This window comes from Dermochelys coriacea, chromosome 3 (assembly GCF_009764565.3).
Source record: "Dermochelys coriacea isolate rDerCor1 chromosome 3, rDerCor1.pri.v4, whole genome shotgun sequence".
In the NCBI taxonomy this organism is placed as follows: domain Eukaryota; kingdom Metazoa; phylum Chordata; order Testudines; family Dermochelyidae; genus Dermochelys; species Dermochelys coriacea.
Genome location: NC_050070.1, coordinates 42,640,131 through 42,659,292, shown reverse-complemented (window position 1 = coordinate 42,659,292; position 19,162 = coordinate 42,640,131). Strand labels below are relative to the sequence as shown.

The 19,162-nt window shown below is 35.6% G+C and overlaps 1 protein-coding gene across 1 annotated transcript in view; it reads left to right on the top strand.

The window, feature by feature from the left end:
* CSMD1 (CUB and Sushi multiple domains 1) overlaps positions 1–19,162 on the top strand; it is a 2,060,919-nt gene that overhangs the window by 1,688,279 nt on the left and 353,478 nt on the right. Inside the window, 4 exon segments of the mRNA XM_038396611.2 lie at positions 2,707–2,898; positions 5,773–5,911; positions 8,810–8,997; positions 14,590–14,784. Coding sequence (XP_038252539.2) covers positions 2,707–2,898; positions 5,773–5,911; positions 8,810–8,997; positions 14,590–14,784 — 714 coding nt within the window.

The window sequence follows — 19,162 nt, the reverse complement described above, 5'->3', positions numbered from 1 at the left end:
TCTTTTCTTTAAGGATAAAGAGATACCTACAGTGTTAATTAAGCGTAGAGACTGAAAATCGCCTATGTAATTTCAGTTCAAATGCAAGTCACTTCAGTTAATGTCTATTATACCAATAGGTTACCTGATTTTTTCCTTCAGTCTAAAGGTCAACAAAAGCTATCTAATTTAATATTTCTACTACTCTGTGTCAGGGGAGTCATATTAATTCAGTGTAATAGACCAAATTAAATTTTTAACTGTGATCCATGGAATGGATTACAATCATAGAATCATAGAAATGTAGGGCTGGAAAGGATCTTGAGATATCAACAAATCCAGCCCCCTGCACTGAGGCAGGACCAAGTAAACCTAGAGCATCCCTGACAGGTGTTTGTCTAACCTGTTCTTAAAAAACTTCCAGTGATGGGGATTCCAAAGCCTCCCTTGGAAGCCTATTCCAGAGCATAATTACCTTTACAGTTGGAAAGTTTTTCCTACTAACTGATCTAAATCTCCCCTGTTGCAAATCAAGCCTACTTGTAGTCTTCTTCTTAGCGTATGCATGACATGCCTTAGGTTGCACATGACCAGTGTTCATCACTGAATTTGGTCTGCTGGATGGATCATTAGCTTCCACAGCCTGTGCCAGGTACTTCTGGGGAGTGAGACATGAACAGTGATCCAAGCCTCCCAGCCTACCTGCAGTCCACAAGGAGGACAATTGATCATGGTCCTCTTTTTATAACAACCCTTAACATGTTTGAAGACTGATATCAGGTCCACGGTTTTTTTCTTAAGACTAAACATGTCTAGTATTTTTAATCTTTCCTTGTAGGTTAGGTTTTCTAAACCTTGTATCATATTTTTTTGCTATCCTCCGGAATCTCTCCAGTTCGTCCCCATCTTTCTTAAAATGTGGTGCCCAGAATTGGACACCGCACTCTAGCTGCAGCCTCAATATTATTTCCCCTTTTTCCTCTGTGGATGTTTGACACTGCTGATCTATATGAGACAACTATTTGTGATGTACATAAGAAATGAAACATCGGTTTAATTTTACTGTACGCTTCTGTTCAGCATGTGAACAGAATGCTGCCTCACCCACATTCTATGGGTACAGAGAAAAGCTATGGCTATGGCAACTAATTACACTCAATAAATTTCATGAGGAGGAGAATCTTGCCCAACAAATGCAGGAAGCTGCATTTATGGGAATACTGTGCTAATCTATGACACATTGGTCATGACAGGTACATCAAAAATAATTAAGGGAAATTGGGAAAGGTAGCAAAAAATAAAATTAAATTAAAAAAAAAAACAACAACATAAAAAACATAAAGATGTTAGGTGTGATCCTACTTCCCTTCTGAGCCAAAATTTCTATTAATCAGGAGAGTTAGATATGCAAGGGATTGGGCTCTGAGTGAAGGAAGTTCACAGCCACATTGACAAACTTTTTTTAAAATTTAATATCTACAAACCTTTTTTGCACAATTACATATTACAGCATAGATGTTCAGAACAATAATTTCCAAAATGGTGTTCACAATCAAAGTAATCATGACCAGTAGTGCACATTGCTGTAGTTTCCCCATGTGTAAAATGTGAACAATGGTTATAAATCTCAAAGTAGTATTGATTGGTTAATGTGTTTGGACAAAAAAAAAGCATTATATAATTATTAAATAGGAACCATCTCAATAAAAACAATAGATAAGGAATGTATCGAGTGGCACAATACAGAGAGGTCATGAAGGTGATGAAGTGAGATTTGATATAACAAATTTCTGTTCCAAGCGAAGTTTAAAAATAAATCTGTACAAAACCAAAACATGACCAAATAACTGGCCAAAACATCACAAGACAAGACAAAATAATTTGCAACAAGACAACACAAGCCTAATGAAGAGAACAAATGTCTGGAGAATAGAGGTGATGTCTCAGTTTGACAAAGTGTTAATATGTGTTACTCATAAGAGCTAGGGAAAGGAGAGGGAACGTGTACAAGGCAGGAACTGTTTTGGTCCATGACTAGGGTGCCTAGGCATTATGATAATAATAATAATAATAATTAATAATAATTAATAACAATTTGTATGGGAGATAAGCATGAGGATTTACTGATCATGAAGATCTGATACTGACTATTATGCCATCTCAATACAAATTAAACTTTGTTTGAAATTTTAACCCTAACACATGAAGATGTGATTCGCCTCCTTTGAGTATCCTCTGAGAAGGTTTTACATACCTCTGTAATGCAAACCCCAAGATTGCACATGGTAGTTTTTTTGGTTTGACTTTCCATGCACATTCCCTTCCCATGCTGTTAGGCACTCAAAGACTAAAAAGATGTTATTTACATTCTGACATTTGTCATACCCAAATTGTCGTATCACTTAAATATGTATTGATAGCTGAAGCATCAAAGGAAGAAAAGGGAATTGTTAGCTTGTTTGATGGATTAACTGGACAGAAAATGAAGAGCCTGAGTTTATTCCCTATCAGGCCATGTTTTTCACCTGAGGAAACTGGCCAGAAGCCAACATAATCATGATGCATCTCAGTGAGAAAATTTCTGTAGAAACAAACTACCTTCCCATGATAACAGATAAGCAAATAATATTGTCTCTGATTGGATGCTCCTGTAAAATGTTGCACTGTGTATTTGTTAAAATATAGTACATATGTCTTAAATACGTTAATTTCATTGTTTTCTTATAGCATCAGTTGCGTCAACATGTAATGATCCAGGGACTCCACCGAACGGTACCAGATATGGAGACAGCAGAGAGCCTGGGGATACCATTACCTTTCAGTGTGACCCTGGATATCAGCTCCAAGGACAGGCCAAAATTACTTGTGTGCAGCTGAATAACCGATTCTTTTGGCAACCTGATCCTCCGACATGCATAGGTATTGAGATCAAATGTTAGCGTGCTTTGGACTTGAAGTTAATGCAGATCATATTCCAGTTTTTAAATTGTCCAGCCAGTGACCCTACCATGGTGATGTGAAAGTAGTGCTTTTTTTAGAAAACTCAGTCTTTCAGTACTTGCAAATACTGACAGTCTGATTCTCAAGATGAATGCTGTTATTGACAATAGATTTTTCCAGCATAGTCTATTTTTGAAAATTTGTTTACGGTGAAGGTGACAAGCCTCAAGAAATTGTTTATTAAGTGCAAGATAGCATGGTCAGATGGTGAACGCAGAGGACTTGGAGTCGAAGCAGCTGGGTGCTTCTTATGACTTTGCCACTAGTTTACTGTGTGACCTTGGCTAAGTCATTTGATTTCTCTGTACTACAGTTTCCCTGTCTCAGTAAAACAGAGACACTAATATATACCTATATACTATAGATATTTCGGACTCTCAGGTGAAAGGTACCAAATAAGTATAAAGTATCAAATTTGTTATCTTACTGTTTACTTATTAAAAATTCACTTTATGTTAGTGATTAATTTGTCATTTTTTAACCCTAGTCAGGTGAGAATCAGGGGCCATGTAAGAAACTGATCTCACCTTAATACCAAACTCTATACCAGAAACATTTGACTTGAATTAAAAAAGCAAAAGTCCATGGTTAAACTGAAGATTGTTTTTCTTCATTTTGGATAAAGCCAACAAACTGATTCTCTCATGAGTATGTCTCTCTATGCAGTAATTTGTTTCCATGCATTAAGTTTTATCTTCTCAGAAAATTTTAAGATAGATACATATGTACGTACAGAGGGAAGGTCAGACTGCCACTGCTGACCAAAGAATGGGAATAAAAGTTCTTTTGCATGTCCATTTGTGGAACTGTCTGGAAGGAATAAAGTTTCCTGCCTTTCACTATTCCTGATTCTTGATACCTTCCACCCTACATATATGGAATATCACTTCCATGGGGCTCTGGTTAGTGCATGAAAAGGCTGAGGCCTGGAAGTCTTACTGAGGTGTGTTATAGGGACATCACTGTTATAAGGACATCACTGTTTTGCTGCTAGGTAGGGTTTTTGCCATCTAATTAACACTTATGCTGCATACTCCATGTAGTATTAAAGAGTGCCACAACCCAGATGGCTTGAACAGCTCCCTTGGGTCATCAGCTACAAACTTTAATAATTTTCCTTCTTGACTGGACCTTTACGATCACCAAATTGCTTTGAGATAGGTTGGACGCTTTATTTAATAACCCTTTAGGGTCAGATAGTGTTTGTTCCCCTCACAGTTGACCACTGGGATGTGTACAAGCCTTTCTTCCCTCTTTCCTTTAGGCCCCTTCTGCAGAGGCTAATTATAGCACAGTTGCATTCCTCATACTTCCCCTGAATGCAAGTATTGTTCCTGGCTAGTATTACTAGCTCTCTCAGAAGTAATAGGAAGTATGTAAGACAAAGTCTTCATCCATTTCCCAATTCCATACAGGTAGCAGATTTGGAGCAGCATGCACTAAAAAATGTCTTTCAAAGTTCCCATTTGTGTGATGCAGCACTGCATAAGGACAAGTTTGGACATCTGATGGTTACAGCCAATGAAACAATTTTTAATCCATGAATCATCAAGTAATAATTCCCAGAGATTTGGATCCACCCCTAAATAAAGAGTTTAGAGATAGGACAAAACATATAGAGTTCTGGATTATAAAGATCAAATTTTCTAGGGTATTAATTCAATTGTAATAAAACCCAGTGCTTTGTCCAATTAACATACTTCAATTTGTATCTCTTTACAGCCTGTTTTAAAAATCTAAATTTTAATTAATCTGTTGAGAGAGTAACTTGTAGTGAAATGATGTGTACATACTTAATATTCCATTTTCGTCAGGGTGACCTTGAGGGGGTTTTCCGTTTAAAATAATCTTTACTGTCATATGTACAGCAGTACTGTAGTCCTCGGAGTTCTATAAAGCCATGATATACAGCTTTTAAAATTCTCATATAGTTCTTATTCCACTATATTGTGGATGGTTGAGATTTAATAGCTATACTTATTAACATTCTGTACATTGTCAAACCACTATTCACGTTTGTTTAACGTTTTATGCTGCATTTATACTTTATACCTTTCCTGAGTATGGTCATGTGTTTTATCTCAAGCTAATTCATCAGAAGATATTGAAGATTTGTGTATATTTACGAAAATAATTACCTAGGAAATAAAAGGAACCGTGCTGTTAATTTGTTATTTAAACACAGGTTGGCTGATTACTAATACTTACTTCAGTCACAATGGTAGGACCTCTGCAAACCGCACAGATTACTTAGGTGTTTAAATACTGATTTAGGCACCTAAATTCAGAATTTTGGTTTGAGTTAGCTGTGTGGTTTTCTTTGTTTGTTTGTTTGTTTTTGCCTAAGTGCCTAGATCTGTGAATTGGATAACACCTTTATTAAATGGATCAAAGTATTTTATATTTCTTCTATGGCCAAAGGTAAATAGCATCATTAAGCATCAATTACAATTGGGCCCTCCCACTTCTGACAGTGAAGTTTGTCGGGTAAATGATAAATATTTTGTTAGTGCAGCTGGAATTAAATCACTAAGCAAATCCAAAGACCTTATTACTTAGATTTCTATTGCATTTTCAGATTTTAGGAAAACTTTCTTTTTGAACTAAATTGGAGAAAATATATGTAACACAGGATATGTTTGTTGTTGGGACTGCAAAGAGATCATTTGTTGGGAATGGAAAAACTATTCTGACTTTTTTAAAAAAGAAGCCAAATCATTCTTATTTGAACAGTTTGTCTGTGATTTTTAGTTTAACATGTAACTGCTTTCTTTTTCCTTTTTGTATTGACAGCTGCATGTGGAGGAAACCTGACAGGTCCAGCGGGTGTTATTTTATCACCTAACTACCCACAGCCATATCCTCCTGGGAAGGAATGTGACTGGAGAATAAAAGTAAACCCTGACTTTGTCATTGCCTTGATATTCAAAAGGTACCATTTCTAGAAAAACACCTTTGTGAATCAGGTTTTTAAAATAAAAATTATATAATTGATCACTACATAGAATTCCCAATTACATTTCCTAAGCCCTACAGCATGTATCTAATACCTACTTTATCATTGCTTCAGAATAATATGAAAGAAACAAAATATTTAGCTTTATAGCATTTTTTTGGTGCCCAATGTGTAAGCAGCAAAAAAACATATGTGATGTGTGGGGTATAATGCTTTAAAAAAACATTTAATTTGTATCATATGTCACACCATTGACCATTTGGGTGGGATAGCGTTATATCAATGGGGAATAATACTTCCAGAGTGTTTGAAATACATGTATTTCATTGTCATATTAATGCAATGTCCGCATTGTGTGATACCTAATTCATCTGTATATCATTTAATGTCTGGTGAAGTCTTCATGTTCTCTGTGTATATAAATCATCTCCCCACTGTATTTTCCACTGAATGCATCGGATGAAGTGAGCTATAGCTCATGAAAGCTTATGTTCAAAAAAATGTGTTAGTCTCTAAGGTGCCACAAGTACTCCTTTTCTTCTTGGTACAAGAAAGGAATGGTATAAAGAGTATGTTAACATGAGAGCCTTTGGTACGAACATATTTGTCCTTCTTGGGATGTGTTGGAAAAGCAAATCTTGAGTAAAAGCCACATTTATATGTCTGATAATGCTGTTTTCTGCAAAAACAAAAACTGAATGGGCTGGTGAAAATGCCTAAATATAAGAACAAGGAATCTTCAACAGTTTTTGACTATTTCTGTTTCATGTTTTGTTAAAATGATTACTGCACGTGTGGAATTGTTTTTCAACTAAAATGTTATAAGGTGTTAAATATGTAGATCTCTTCGACATGCACTATAGTTGGATTGATAAAAAAGACCAAAAAATTTGAAGAGGTCTTTATTGACTTCATGCTTTTTTATGCTTCACCACTACAGTTGGAATAGATTCCCACTTTGCCTATGTCAGCTGCCTCCCGACTTCCCTAGATCCTTCCTCAGAACCAAATTCTTTCATGCAGATGTCCTGCTGTATGTTACTCTCATGGACAGTCCAACTTCCTTGTATTAAACAATGATTTGTGTAATGTATTGGAGTTAGACTGAGGGCAAAGACCTTGGACTAAACCCTCGACTGTGTTTTGCCACTGGGGCAATCTGGCAGTAAAGCTGGTAATACCCAGCCTTAGGCAGATCATCCCAATATAAGAAGTATTATCCATTGATGTTCATAGCATAAAGAACTCTCTTACCACTTGCATCCCTGATGCTAATATAGGAGACAAGGCCAGCATACCTCTACATTGATGCTTTTTCTTCACTATGAAAAAAGGTGTATATTTTACTATGGGGCAGCCTTTTTAATTTTAATTTGACCTGTGATCTTGTGTGAAAACTGCAAACAGCCTTCTTTTCATTAGGAATTTAACTTGAGTTAGTTATAAATTAAGAAAACACCTTTGTTTCCACAGTGAAGACAAGGCCTAAGACATTCTTGTCTGCCATTTCATCTTCTTGAGGCCATTGGCAGGTGAAATAACTTAAGTCTTGTGTACACAGTCTGGCAGTGTGCACTAGATGGGTTTTAATTCTAAAGAGCACCATGTGGTGTACTAACTGGCCCATGTAGACTCTGTTGATGTGAACTAAAAGTTCCCCAGTGTGCATTATTGTGCAGCAGCAGGGCTATGTGGGCCAGTTAGTACACAACACGTGTACTTTAGAATTGAAACCTTTCTTGTGCACATTGGTCCACCGGGTAACAAGCCCTTACAAGAGCCTGTGGTATTCACTTCTTAGTCACAGACAAGGACCCAGTCCACTGTCTTCTTATATGTCTTGGAAAGGTCCCTATGTAGATTAATAGCACTCCCTAAATAATAACAATAATCATAATCAGAGAAGGAAAAAAAGAAGAAAATTTAACTGCAACACTTATAACAGAGACAACAAAATATTTATTTATGGCTTTGTATCCAGAAGGTGATTAGGAAGAAAAGAAAGCAAAATCCATAACCCCCCTGCCTACTTGTCTTTCATTGTTGAGCTTCATGTAGCCCTTGGACCTTTTCCACTGCAGCAATTTTTCAGCTTCTGTCCATCTCTTTATAAGGTTCTCACATTATCGTTTGTGCCTTCATCCATATAGCCTCCTTGAACTTATCTCAAGGCCACTGCCTAGTCCATGTTTAAGTCTTTCTTAAGGATCCTCTTCTGCTGTACTGCCATCATTGAATCTAATTGACTTGTACAACAATATAAATATGTGTTGTTCCCCTTCCTGTAATACATTGTAGACCCTACAATACACATATTAATAATGCATTGATTATAATTCTATAGTAAAAATACCTAGCTCTTACATAGAGTTCATAGATCACAAAGCACTTTACAAAGGAGATCAATAACACTTGCCCATTTTATAGATGGCGAAACTGAGGCACTGAGGAGAAGTGACTTGCCCAAAGTCACCCAGCAGACCAGTGGCAGAACTGGGCATAGAACCTAGGTCTCCCAGGTTTCAGTCTAGTGTGGTATTCACTAAGAAACTCTCCCTAAAGTAAATTCTAAAATTTTACAGTTAATGTTCTAAACTATAGTAAATGCTACAGTTTAATCTAATTGTGTACCAAAAAAATAAGTTACAGTGTTGAGAGCTCTTCACATCAGGGCAGTTTGGTTTAAATTAGACTTTGATCAATTAACGTTTACAAGGCATGTTTTTTTTGGATTGTGGGATATACTTTAAAGACTCCTTTATTTCTGCAGATGAAAACATGTTTTTAAAAAAAGAAAAGGCAGCCACAGCATTAAAGTAGTAAATAATTTCTCAAAAAATAGAGACAATGTCATTCTCTTTTCCTTTATTTCAGTTTCAATATGGAGCCCAGTTATGATTTTCTACATATTTATGAAGGGGAAGATTCTAACAGTCCTTTAATTGGCAGTTTTCAAGGCTCCCAGGCACCTGAAAGAATAGAGAGCAGTGCTAATAATCTATTTCTAGCATTCCGCAGTGATGCTTCTGTTGGCATGTCAGGATTCGCCATTGAATACAAAGGTACTGTTGTTAACATAATATGTGTCAACACACAGAAGGAAAGTGTCTCAAATTAGGATTAATTAAAACTATATTTACACACATAATACACTTATTTTTCATATGTTTGTAATTGTTGTGTGAATGCATATAAATATATTTAAAAGTTAAGCTATACATAATAAATAATGTTTTTGTTAATCTTTTATCTTTTAACATACTGGTGTTGTGTGATTAGTTGATGACAGTCTTATGTTGGTGGTATATCACTTTATATCAGCCCTGTGAAAATGTTCAGTGTAAAAACAATGTAGAAAATGCTATTTTAAATAATATTTGATTCATTCAAAGATACAAGTTTATAACCAAATATGAAATCACAATCTCAACTTCTTAATTTTTTGTTTCAATTTATTTTTAAAAAACTTCTTTGCAAATGATGAGGTACATAAAAAGGCAATTTTTCTCCTTTTATTTTGACATCCCTACACACTCTCATTTTCTAAAAGGAAGGAGAAATGGTGCAAATAAAAAAAATAGCCATTGTTATTTAGAAAGTGTTCTACTGAAATGGAATTGTCTCACCCAATTAGAATACAGGAATGTTGTACATTTACTAATACATACCAATGCATTTTTTTTCTCTACACTTTGGTTGTGGGTGTTTTGCAGCATGATGTACGTACACATTCTTTGGCTATTTCAGAATAACCATAGAGTATGTGAATGCTTGTAATTTGACTGGCAGTCATTATTAGCCAGAGTACAAAGATTTATATAATCACTTTTTGGTTATTTCTCAATAACCATCCTGTAAATATGCAACATTTTCTTCTCAAATGAGCAGATATTTCTCTGCTTAAATTGGCATCTGTGCTCAGAATTTTCAAGCTTTCAGCCTCAAAGATACTGCCTCAGCTTCCCACTCCAGTCAATTGAAGAAAAACTCCATACTCTATGTGAAAGAAAAGAAAATGAGAAACAACCAAAACCCAAAGAACGTGAATTGTCAACCCACTTAAACCCTTATTCTCATTTCTTAACTATCTTCTTTCTTCACCTTTTCCCCTTCAGGCCAGCAAGACTCCTGTCCCCAGATAAATGTAATATATTTGTGTTTACATTGTTTGTACAGGAAATCCTGGCCTATCTCTTCTGAACTGAATTTGAAACACAATACAAATAAAAACAAATATTTATTTTATGTAGGAAGTAGTAAGAAATAGTATTGCTGAATAGTAAGGAGGGAAAGGTTGCACAAAGGAAATGATATAAGAATGCCCAACTTTCCTCTTCCTTCTCTACGTGTGTGTGTGTGTGTGTGTGTGAAATGCACAACTAAGTTATATAATTATATCATATATATAATAGGTTTTATATTATAAACATATACATATCAAATAACAAAATGTTCTTGAAATATTGAATACAAATATACAAAGAAAAACGGGCTATCAAAGAGCTGAAAGGTAAATTGTTAAATCTTAATTACCTGAAAATGCGTGTATAATAATAATTAATCACTGGAGGGCATGTCCTGTTAACTTGGTAATAACCATATACTGTAACAATACATTCCAAAACCAAAGGCCTTAGTGTATATTTTCTATAAACATTTCTGCTATCCATCTTGAAGTTATACAGCCCAGGGTAGACGTTACTTCATAAACCAGCAGATTTTGCAGTATATTATAATATTCAGAAAAACAACACAAAGAAAATACAGTAAAAGATAACCATGTTATATAATATTTGCACCTCCATTAATGTAATTGTGCTGCTTGCCAAAAAGTTGACATACCTTATTATAACAGAACAAGTATAACATTTGTATCCACTGTAATACTGCAAAACATATCTAATACAGTGCTTCCATTTAATTAACCGCAAAATGCCTTCTAACCATAAAATTATGCTATTTAAAAATCATCTCAACCACATTCTTGAAATAAGGTCATATCTTAATAATACAAATTATTAATCAATCAATGAATTAAACATCAGAACTAATAATGCCTATTAATCCTTAAATAATTATTTAAACTTGACACATCAGTATGTTAGATTGGTTAACAATTTGTTTCAGCATAGAGGCTGATAATCTGTCCGATACCAGGGGGATTTCGTGGCTGTGGACTCCTATGAAATTCAGTGTCCTGCTTGCTTGCTTGTCTAATTATTTATTTATTTATTATTTTGCTACTTTTCATTAGCTCTTAATTTCTTAAATATAGTGGGTGAAATCCTGGCCCCACTGAAGAAAATGACAAAACTCCCATTGACTTCAGCAGAGCTAGGATTTCATGCAAGTTATTTTGTAGTATTTGTACTAGGCTAGATTCACATGGGTGATTTTAGGTGCCTAGCTACTCCTTTAGGTGCCTAAATTCAACATTTAAGCTCCACTATCATTCATAAAGCCAGCGCTCAGCTGCCACCTAACCTGTGGGTGCCTAAATTCCCTTCCATAAGGGCGGGGGATGGTTAGCACCACCACTCTTTCGTCATCCTTTTCTTTGTGAAGAAGGGCTGACGTGGCTTAAATGCCTAATTCTAGAAGAGGGTTCATGGCTGTGAATGCCAAGTGGAAGGAGGCACAATGGGGTGTAGTCCACACTCCTCTCTTTAGTATTTCTGACTGGATAACTTAGGTGGCTCCCTGATCAGTGTGTTGGCTTCTTTGAATCCCTTTCTTAAATACCTAATTTTCCCTACAATACATGAGGAACTTGTATGCCAAACTCTAGGTTCTGAATTCCAGTAGGGGAATTCCAGTGGAGGGGTACATTAAAGTTAGGCATTGTAACATCTTACTCTCCCTTGTGAAGTTAGCCAACTATCTTAGAGCAATACAGGTTTCAGAGGGGTAGCCGTGTTAGTCTGTATCAATTAGGGTCAGTGCTAATGAAGCCAATTCAGTTAGGGTGGATGTGGTCCATTCCGAACAGTTGACAACTGTTTAGCACTGACCCCCGACTTGGTAAGGCAACTCCCATCTTTTCATGTGCTGTATATTTATACCTGTTTACTGTATTTTTCACTCCATGCATCTGATGAAGTGGGTTATTGCCCACGAAATGCCCAAATAAATTTGTTAGTCTCTAAGGTGCCACAAGGACTCCTCATTGTTTTTACAACAATATATAACTCTTTCATACAAATAATTAGCTGCTCTGGCAATGAGTTGCCCAGCGTATACTTTGGTAATCCTATGATATTGTCAAATTTAATACCTTATTACTACTATAACTATTTACTTTTTAATTTTGTTGTCATTTCATTCAGACTACTATTATATTCCTTTACATCTGAAGATAACCAAATTGAAGGTGGTTCTAAATTCATGCTGTTCTGTTATAGTTTGTTATCTTTCTGTATTGACTATTGGGAAATCACTGAATAGTCTGTGATCTTTAGTAAAAAGGTTGATGTAAAACTGAGGATCCTGTAAATTACCATGTTCTTCCATTCTGTGAGACTGTGTTGAACTCACACAGCTACTCTGTAGTCCATTTGATCACCAAAGAACAGGAAAAATATTATTTGTGAAGCAATTTCCAAAAAGGGCCATATTTTTGCAATTTAATACACCAACTCCATACAGACCAACATAATATATCATTTGAAAGCATATTTTAGTCAATTTTAGAGGATGTATGATGTGGAACTGTGAAGTGGTGACATAAGATATAGGAGAGGCAAAACAATGGTATAGTGTAATTTTCTGCACAGTTCCAAAAACACTGCAACATGATTATGATTATGGGTTTTACTGTTTAAGTTAATTTCAACACCTGAATGTGGTGTTCATTGGACAAAGCTACCAAACAACAATATATTAAAAGATTTTTACTGGTTTTGCGTGGGAAAGTTTTTTTCCCCCATAAGTGTTTAAGCTGTTTAGCATGTGACAAAAATGGCAAATATTAACATTTTGCAATATATTGACATGAAATGTTTTCACATTGCATATTCTGAATTGTCAAAGTATCTCACAAGTGATGGTAATTGTTTACTATATTTTCAAATGGAATTTACTGACCAGATGAGTCTCTCACTGAAGATTGCATACCAGTAGCAGTAGGTAACATGCTCATAGTTTTTACTGCATAGACAACAGATATAAATGCATGTGAATTCCTAATGTAAGGCTTCTCCATTTATAAGCTTTTGTATAAGCAATGTAGCATCTAGTCTGCCTGGCAAAAAGTTTTTTATTTATAATTGCCTACGTATGCAGTACTTGCCTTTGAAATATTCTAGAAACTAACTTTTTAATTCAGGGATACTTATGAATAGGTCAATATTAGTGCTAGAGATCACAGTATAGAGCTTCATATTATGAATATACAAAACTCTCAGAAAAAAAGAAGTGATCTAACAAGTAATGAAGCCAAAGTCCATGAACAAGATCTTGCCTCTGTACTGAAGAGGTCTGAAAAGCATGTTATAACTCTTTCCAATCATGTCATCAATAATATGACAAACCCATTTGACCCTGAATCACATCCAGATATGCTTATCAACATATTTACTGGACTGCAAGTAACACCAGATGTACAAGAGTCTGCTGAAAACAGAAAGCGCTAGAGAAGAACAAATGGAGAGATTTGTAAGAGATGAACTTGATTCTGATGGGACATATAGCAGCTTCAGCCCAGTCAAGAAATCTGCCATCAAAACATTTGCTGACATGATCAAGAAGACCAAATTTAACACTTGCAAGGGAGGGCCAATCACAGCAGCTGTCAGTCCACAATTTGTTTTCTGCAAGCCCTGTCCTTAGCAAGATTTAGAGATGATGGTTTCAATTGCAGCTGTTCTTAGTCACATAATAGGACCTGTGCCTATGTCCCTCTTCCATGCTGATGGAACAATGGGAAGAACAGACAAAGCTGAATTAGGGCATCAGCTGGAAGCTTAAGCTAAAAGAAACCATGAGCTAAGAGCGTGTGATAAAGAAACCACAGTGTACATCAGAGATAGCATGGCTGTAATACAAATGATGGCTGGCAACAAATCCAGTGTGTTCAACATATGCTTTGAGTTTACCAAAAATCGATTTTTATATTTTGAAATAATACATAGTCATTAAACTAAGAGAAACAAATGCAAATATTTCAGTGGTCATTTTAACTTGTTGCTGGTGTCATTATTTATCCCTGTTTCTATGGTAATAGCACCACTTACACTTCCCCATCATACTTCTTCATAAAGTAGACATATTAAGCTTTTAAATGATGTATGATGAATGTGTGTGTGTGTGTGTGTGTGTGTGTGAGAGAGAGAGAGAGAGAGAGAGAGAGTTTGTAGGGAAAGAACATTAAGTCAATTACTTTGGTGGTGCCTGACGCTCATCTTTATGGAGCTTAAGGCTGTGGCTTGCAGATTTTCTTAATATCTTACTAAATGATGTAGGTATAATTTTCTTGTCCAGACAAATAAGCTTAGGCAAGCATCAATGATGACCTAGCAATATTTAACAGTAAGAAAAATTTATTCTAATTACAAGATGGAAACATTAATCTAATTTTAAAACTGCAAATTGTTAAATACGTATTTTAGTACATATATTGAGATCACTGTTGTTTTATTTATAATCCATTTTAACAGAAAAACCACGGGAAGCTTGTTTTGACCCTGGAAGCATAATGAATGGGACTAGAATTGGAACAGACTTCAAACTTGGGTCGACTATTACTTATCAGTGTGATTCTGGATATAGGATTATTGATCCTTCAACTATAATATGTGTGATTGGTGTTGATGGAAAACCAGCATGGAACAGAGTATTGCCATCTTGTAATGGTATGTATTATATCTGATAGTGTTCCACTTTTGTATAAAGTTAACAGATTCAGAGATTTTTTTCTAAATCCTAGAGGTCAAAACACTCAGCTTTTGCCAATAATTACTACACATTAGCATATGTGATCCCACAACTTTCCATATGTGTATTATGGAATAGATGATTTTGTATTCTGTATAGATGTCCTCTGGGTGTTATACTAGACAGAGACCATTTATTATTTTCAAATTAACAGCAACAGCTGTCAAGCTCTAATGATATGGATTATCTCACTGTTTCCTTGTGTTCCCCTTATACTGTTTGTTGTATCCATCTATTGTCTGTTGTGTTATTCTTAGATTGGCAGACCCCTGGGACAGGGACCATCTTTTTATTGATAGATTCCAAGGCCAGAAGGGACCATCTAGTATAATCTCCTATATAACACAATCCATAGAACTTCCCCAAAATAATTTCTATAGCATACATTTTAGAAAAACATTCAATCTTAATTTAAAAATTGTCCATGATGGAGAATCCATCACAACCCTTGGTAAATTGTTCCAGCGATTAAGTACTCTCAACATTAAAAAAACTATACTTATTTCCAGTCTTAATTTGTCTAGTTTCAACTTCCAGCCTTTGCATCATGTTATACCTTTCTCTACTATACTGAAGAGCCCATAACTAAATATTTGTTCCCTGTTTAGATACTTATAGATCTAGTCACCCCTTAACCTTCTCATTGTTAAGATAAATAGATTGAGCTTTTTGAGTTTTTCCTATAAGTCATGCTTTTTAAAAAAAAATCTTTAATCATTATCAAGGCTCTTCTTTGAATCCCTTTCCAATGTATCAACATCCTTCTTGAACTGTGGGCACCAGAACAGGACACAGTATTCTAGCAATGGCCTCACCAGTGCCAAATATAGAGATAAAATAACCTTTCTACACCTCCTCTAAATTCCCCTCCCAGGATTGCACTAGCTCTTTTTGATACAGTATCACACTGAAAGCACATGTTCAGCTGATTATCCACCATGACCCCCAAATATTTTTGAAAGTTACTACTTCCTTGGTTGCAGTCCCCATCCTGTCAGTATGTATAAATTTACGTGTAGCTGTTTGTCTCCTTACAGTAGTTTACCAAGCAATCCAGATCAAACTAAATCAGTGACCTGTCCTCTTTATTATTTACCACTCCTCCAATTTCTGTGTCATCTGCAAACTTTTTCAGTGAAGATTTTACATTTTCTTCCAGGTCATGGATAAAAATGTTAAATGGCATAGGGTTAACAACCCTGGCCCTGCAGGCCTCCACTGGAAACACACCTGCTTGATGATCATAGAATCATAGAATATTAGGGTTGGAAGAGACCTCAAGAGGTCGTCTAGTCCAATCCCCTCCTCAAAGCAGGACCAACACCAACTGATGATGATCACCCTTATACAATTCCACAACCTCCCTAGGCAATTTTGAGACCTATCCATTAACCAATTTTAATCCTTTTAGTGTGTGCCATGTTAATTTTATATTATCCTTGCATTTATAATCAAAATGTCATGTAGTACCAAGTCAAACACCTTGATATGTGTTTCTAGAGTGTTTAGCACAATGGAGTCCTAAATCATGACTGATACAAATTATTATTTATTATTGTTGGTAGTAGTAAGTAATAATAATAATACATGTTGTTTCCAGCTATTGGCTCTTATTGTTTCAGTGAAATTAGTTGGTGATCTCTATCCTGTACATTTACAGATTGACAAATCATTTATTCATTCTACCTTTTTCCATTTACCATGCTCATCTCTAGTTTGTGCTTTTTTGTAGGCTTTCTCAGTAATGCTGTATTGTGCTATTCTGAACTGGTGGTGAAGCAGTAACCAAGAATTGAAATGTTTTATATCCAGTTATCACCCTATTAACATCAAGTTGCCTTAATTTTCAATGTTTATTTTAATTGTGATGTTTCTCATATGCAAAGGTGGATTTTGATAAGTGCTTTTTTACCTGCACTGGTGCCCCTGTGGACTTAGACACCATTTTTAATGTAATGTTATACAATACAGATATCAGGTCTGGTTCTGGTTCTGTTATCTTCATCAATGATTTAGATAATGGCATAGAGAGTATACTTACAAAGTTTATGGACAATACCAAGATGGGAGGGATTGCAAGTGCTTTAGAGCACTGGATTAAATTTCAAAATAATCTGGACAAACTGAAGAAATGGTCTGAAGTAAATAGGAAGACATTCAGTAAGGACCAATGCAAAGTACTCCACTTAGGAAGGAACAATCAGTTACACAGACAAGAAGCAGTGGGCTCAAATTGCAGCCAGGGAGGTTTAAGAAGAATATTAGGAAAAAACTTCCTGATGAGATAGATAAACCATAGAATAAATTGCCTAGGGAGGTTGTGGAATCTCCATCATAGGAGATTTTTAAGAGCAGGTTAGACACACACTTGTCAGGGATGGTCTAGATAATACTTAGTCCTGCCTTGAGTGCAGGGAACTGGACTAGAAGACCTCTTGAGGTCCCTTCCAGTCCTATGATTCTATTATTCTAATACCAAGTTCACTGATATACAAAACTTAATATCACTTTAGAACTTTTCTAGGAAATTCACAGAGTATATTTATGGAAGACTGAATAGCTTGGGGTAACATGAAATATTTCATCTTAAGGTCCGTAGTTCAGCTTCAGCCTAACATAATGATGAAATAACCCAATTTTTTTCTTCTTGATATTCTTACTGTTGGCTGTTCAGTCACCTACCTGAAATGAGTGTGTGGTTTCACTCTAAATCCTAATGGCTCTACAAATTTACCCTCAAGGGGACATTAATTAGCATCCTTATTTGCATTTAAACAAAGAAACTGAGAATAGCTGCAGAGACTTAAAAACCTCCACCTGCCAATCCTTTTTCAAGCAGGTTGTGGTACATTGGCAGGGCAGTATGAAAAGGTTGCAGTCTATTCTATACATATTCCCTGGAAAAATACAGGACTTCATTCTGTATTTCAGCAAAAGCTTGTTTGGTGAAAGACCAGGCATTTTCAGTGTTGTACAGAACTTTAACTACTTAGAGCTGGTTGTGAATTTTCCATCTGAATGATTTTCTGTGGAAAATGCAGTTTCTTCAAAATAGAAATTTTTCCATTTTTTTTTCAATTTTCCATCAAGAAAACCAAAACAAAATATTTTCAAAGAGAGGTCTCTGAATAAAATATTTTGGTTTGTTGAACTGACCCAAAATATTTCATGTTGTGTCACTTTAACATTAAACTACATTTCCTTATAGTGGCACATTGCCTAATGAGAGTTGTACTCATTCTCTCTTTGTGTTGGGATACTTGGATTGACTATATCTACCATCATGCAAAGCAGCTTCCCCTCTCACTATGTAGTAATCACATGGCTTCAGATTCATCCTGGGAGATGTATTCTGGCCATTGAGCCTGGCCCATAAAGGAGAATGGGGGCATGATATCTGGGACCTACAGTTCCCATGAGACAATGCACCACAATAGGAAGATGAAGTTTAATGTTGAATTGACTCCAAAACAAAGCATTTGGGGCAGTTCAACAAACTGAAACAAATAAACAAACAAAAAAACTGAAACAAAATATTCACATTCATAAATATTGAAATATATTGATTAAAATGTCCAAACTAAATATTTTGCCATTTTCAAACACAATTTTTTTTTAACGACAGGTTTCAGAGTAGCAGCCGTGTTAGTCTGTATTCGCAAAAAGAAAAGGAGTACTTGTGGCACCTTAGAGACTAACAAATTTATTAGAGCATAAGCTTTCGTGAGCTACAGCTCACTGCATCCGATGAAGTGAGCTGTAGCTCACGAAAGCTTATGCTCTAATAAATTTGTTAGTCTCTAAGGTGCCACAAGTACTCCTTTTCTTTTTTTTAACATCATCCTGTGAAAAATGTTGAAATTGCAGCTTTGTCCCAGTTGGGACAAAAAAAATGTTAAAAGATTGAAACTTCTTGTGGAATGTAAATTCCAGTTTTCACTCAGCTGTAGGTATGTTATAGAGAAAGTAGATTGGGAGCGGCTGAACGTCCTGTCTTGGAACACCACCGGGAGAGCATTCAATGAAATTTATTTGTGGCAAATTCAAAACTGAGAAAAGGAAATACTTTTTCCACCCAACAGCACAAAATTAGACCATACACTCCTTACCACAGGATGTCATTGAAGCCAACTACTTAACAAGATTCAAAAAGGCTTTTATATGAATGATGAAAATATCTATCATTATAATAGCTAATTCTACAAAAGAATATTTAAGGGCAAATAAAACCTTGTGCTTCATGGTTTAACCAATCACTAAGTACAAATGCTTAGAATGAGACATTCCTACATCGGC